This window comes from Aptenodytes forsteri, unplaced genomic scaffold, assembly GCF_000699145.1.
Source record: "Aptenodytes forsteri isolate BGI_AS27 unplaced genomic scaffold, ASM69914v1 Scaffold402, whole genome shotgun sequence".
NCBI classification, from domain to species: Eukaryota; Metazoa; Chordata; class Aves; order Sphenisciformes; family Spheniscidae; genus Aptenodytes; species Aptenodytes forsteri.
The window spans coordinates 465,634-468,620 of NW_008795144.1; the positions used below are offsets into that span (position 1 = coordinate 465,634).

Sequence of the window (2,987 nt, forward strand, 5' to 3'; positions counted from 1 at the left end):
CAAGCAGCAAAGGGAAATAAATAGCTCTAAGTGCCACAGCTAGAGTCAGAGCCTCAGCTTGGATGAGTCAGCACAGCCCCAGCTGTACCAGCTACGGGGCTGGCTTTGTTTCTCCATTTACAGGCTGCAAGCCAGAGCACAAAGGAAAACTTCCCAACTGCTTGTCATTATTATAGTATGAGTAAAATAGCTAAATCTAACGCTTTGTCTGTAAACAGGCAGCATGCGCCTTCCCTTCCCCACTCTATGAAATGTTTAAGAAGCCCAGCAGGCCTAGGACCTTTTTCAAGACTCTTCTGTGTTCAGGAGCATGGCCTTTTCCCTCCTGGCAGTCCATCGAATGTTGTTACCACTATAGTATTTCAGTGCTGCTAAACAATGCTTGCAAATGTCCGCTTGGACTCTAAGTAGTTCTACTAAACTTTATGCGATCTTTTAAATCTTTCTTTGCCTGATCAATCATGCAGATAGGTTTTTGTTTACATTGACTTCTAGGAATGGGTTTTCATTGTACGAATACATTCAGAGACATTTATAGGTAAAGAGGGTGGTGGTTATTTATTGATTCTTAGCACCAATGTTTCAGTCATCCAATTGGGAAACAAAAACAATGCAGTGTGGCCTACACACCAAATAAACAGACTGAGTGAATGCTGGAAACGCAGGGTTTAAAATACATGCAAGACTGAAATTTGTTTGCATAAGCTGTTGTAAGAAGAACGCAAAAGCCTATCTCAATAGAAATCAGTTTTGGCACAAAGAGACAAAGATAGGCCAAAATCATTACATATCTTATTCACAACAAAGATTACGGTCAGTGATTTGTTAGTATTAAGTAGCTTAATCACTGCTTAATGATGAGAAAGAGCATCTTATTGAATACCTAGGAAAACACGGAGGATTTTTTTTCTCCTGAAGTTTTCTAGCTCTTTCAATCTTGTCTTACAGTATGGGAAACTTCCTCACTTGTCTTCAGAGCATGAGAGAGAGAGTAAAAAGAGTCTTGTGGAGCTTGAAAAGCTAATTTACTACATACAGATCATAAAGACACATTCTTATTTCATTTGTAAGACACCTTCCTCCACAGATTCTTGTTAATGATAAAAAGGCTACGCAAGAGAAGATGTGCTCTAGTGTCTCTTAGCTGGTTATAAGAGACCACATACACTACATATTGTTCCAATGCATTCTGAAGAAAAGTTCTGCTAATGCAACCTTTATCTTTTTCCCAATTAGGAGATTCACTAATCTACTTTCAAAAATTTAACTTGCTTTGGTATTTAATTAAAATTAAATTCACTGTGTGCATATTTGTATGTTGCAAGTCCTACAATATTTGAAAAAATATAAACCAGAAACAAAATAAAGAAACATTCCAAATTTTGTCTTTCTTTATCAGAGTGCTAAATAAACCTCCATAATTCTCAGTCTTTAAGCAAGAGTATAGTCAAACTGGCCTTTCTCCAGTCCATCAAGTCCATCAGCCCAGGTTGAGGTTGGCATACTCTGGTAGGGGTCGAGGAGAATTCGGAAGCAGCGAACAATGAGGATTCCCAAGAAAATAAATAATAAAATCACAAAGGCAAATGTTGTTTTCTGTTCCAGGGTCATGCTAGAATTTGGTGTTGTGTTCCCAGGTGGCACCAAAGTGGCAGTGAATATCTCTCCATCCATCATCCAGGGAAGCTGAAACGAATAATCCCACAGTCGCCTTCTTTTCATCATCAGTTTGCCGAGGTCAGAGTAGAAGACATTTAGATGCACTTTGCTATCTGTAGGACAAGGGGGAAGCACTGTTAACTGTGAATAGCCCTTCTGTTTGTTTACGTCAATACAACTTTCTCCTAATGGAGAAAAATGAGATAGAAAAGAACTTGACAGCAGGTCTGCTTGCCTCTGTGTCATATATGAGAGACCTGTTAGAAATCCTGTACCATTCTGTTGGCAGTGCAGAATCCAGTCACTGATATTAAATGTCACTAGACCCTGAGCTAGCAGTAACCTCTCCCTACCTACCATATCATTTGGACGGTGGTAGAATATTTCTTTCCTGCAAGGGGGAGAATGAGGGGTTTAATCACACTGCTCCAGTGGGTAGCCCACAGAAATAGCAAATTGCATGCGTGGGTGCAGGACAAACTGCAGTTGATGCTACTCTAAGTTGGGGGAGAGGGGTTTGAAAAACAAATGTAGTTACGCTTTTATACACAATGACTAAAAATGTTTTGAGGTAGGTTGGACCAGGATCTGCTGCAGGCCAATAAAATGCGCATGTCCCCACGATGGAAGGAAGCAACCATTCAGTGCCTGTAACTCTGCAGCATTTGTGAAGGAAAGGCATAAATAATTTGTGTTTGAAATGAGAGAATATTTAGGAAGGCAGCTTGAAGTAAGTTGAGTAGTAATTTAGCTTAAGGGCAAATGTTTCCTCTTCTTACTTAAAATCAGAATCAGACTTACAAACACAGTTAGCAAGAAACTGTTTTTTATGTCACCAGCTCTGCCACATCAAGAGAATCGCCAGGATTTGGGACTGAACTTGGCTGTTTCTAGACAGCAGAGCCTATGCTGTGCTACCACCTGCCTGGCACATCTTCTCCCTTGACTGTTTGTCTGGGTATCTGCCTACCATTACTTCCTCCTCCCTTGCACACTGGATTTTCCTTCCAGCAGGAGGGAAGCACTGCTGGATGCCACAGCTTAGGCCTCATCAGCAGCACTGCTGAAATTACCTGTAAAGTGTCCTCAGGAAAAGAAAGGCTTAAAAACTGGTTGAAGGACAACACTGCCTGAGCTGAACATGTTGCGTTAACGGTAAGAAGGAAAAGAAATAGAAGAACACAATGCAATCTATAGCATGCACAGGTGAAACTTTCACATGATTATAACCACTCCGTCACTGGACTGGAGTCAGTAATGACTCATAAGCATGCCTCCGTAACAACAGTTAATAGGTATAAGTGGATTAAGAAAGCACAGTCATACTG

At 40.6% G+C, this 2,987-nt stretch overlaps 1 protein-coding gene across 3 annotated transcripts; it reads right to left on the reverse strand.

Moving 5' to 3' along the window:
* Nucleotides 1-529: 529 nt before the first annotated feature.
* Nucleotides 530-1,958, reverse strand: CTXN3 (cortexin 3). 3 transcript variants are annotated; one of them, XM_009278508.1, is made up of 2 exons: nt 1,895-1,958; nt 530-1,772 (listed from the first exon to the last, which is right to left on the reverse strand). In XM_009278508.1, the coding sequence occupies exon 2, from the start codon at nt 1,723-1,725 to the stop codon at nt 1,432-1,434; it is 294 nt and encodes a 97-aa protein (XP_009276783.1). In that variant the 5' UTR covers nt 1,726-1,772; nt 1,895-1,958; the 3' UTR covers nt 530-1,431. The 3 variants fall into 3 exon arrangements, with proteins under 3 accessions (XP_009276783.1, XP_009276784.1, XP_009276785.1); XM_009278509.1 differs by having other exon boundaries at nt 1,917-1,952; XM_009278510.2 differs by having other exon boundaries at nt 1,935-1,951.
* Between the last annotated feature and the right edge of the window lie 1,029 nt (nt 1,959-2,987).

Bases quoted from the DNA above. Each gene is read 5' to 3' on its own strand.
- CTXN3 (XM_009278508.1), bottom strand. From the start codon at position 1,725: ATGATGAAAAGAAGGCGACTGTGGGATTATTCGTTTCAGCTTCCCTGG.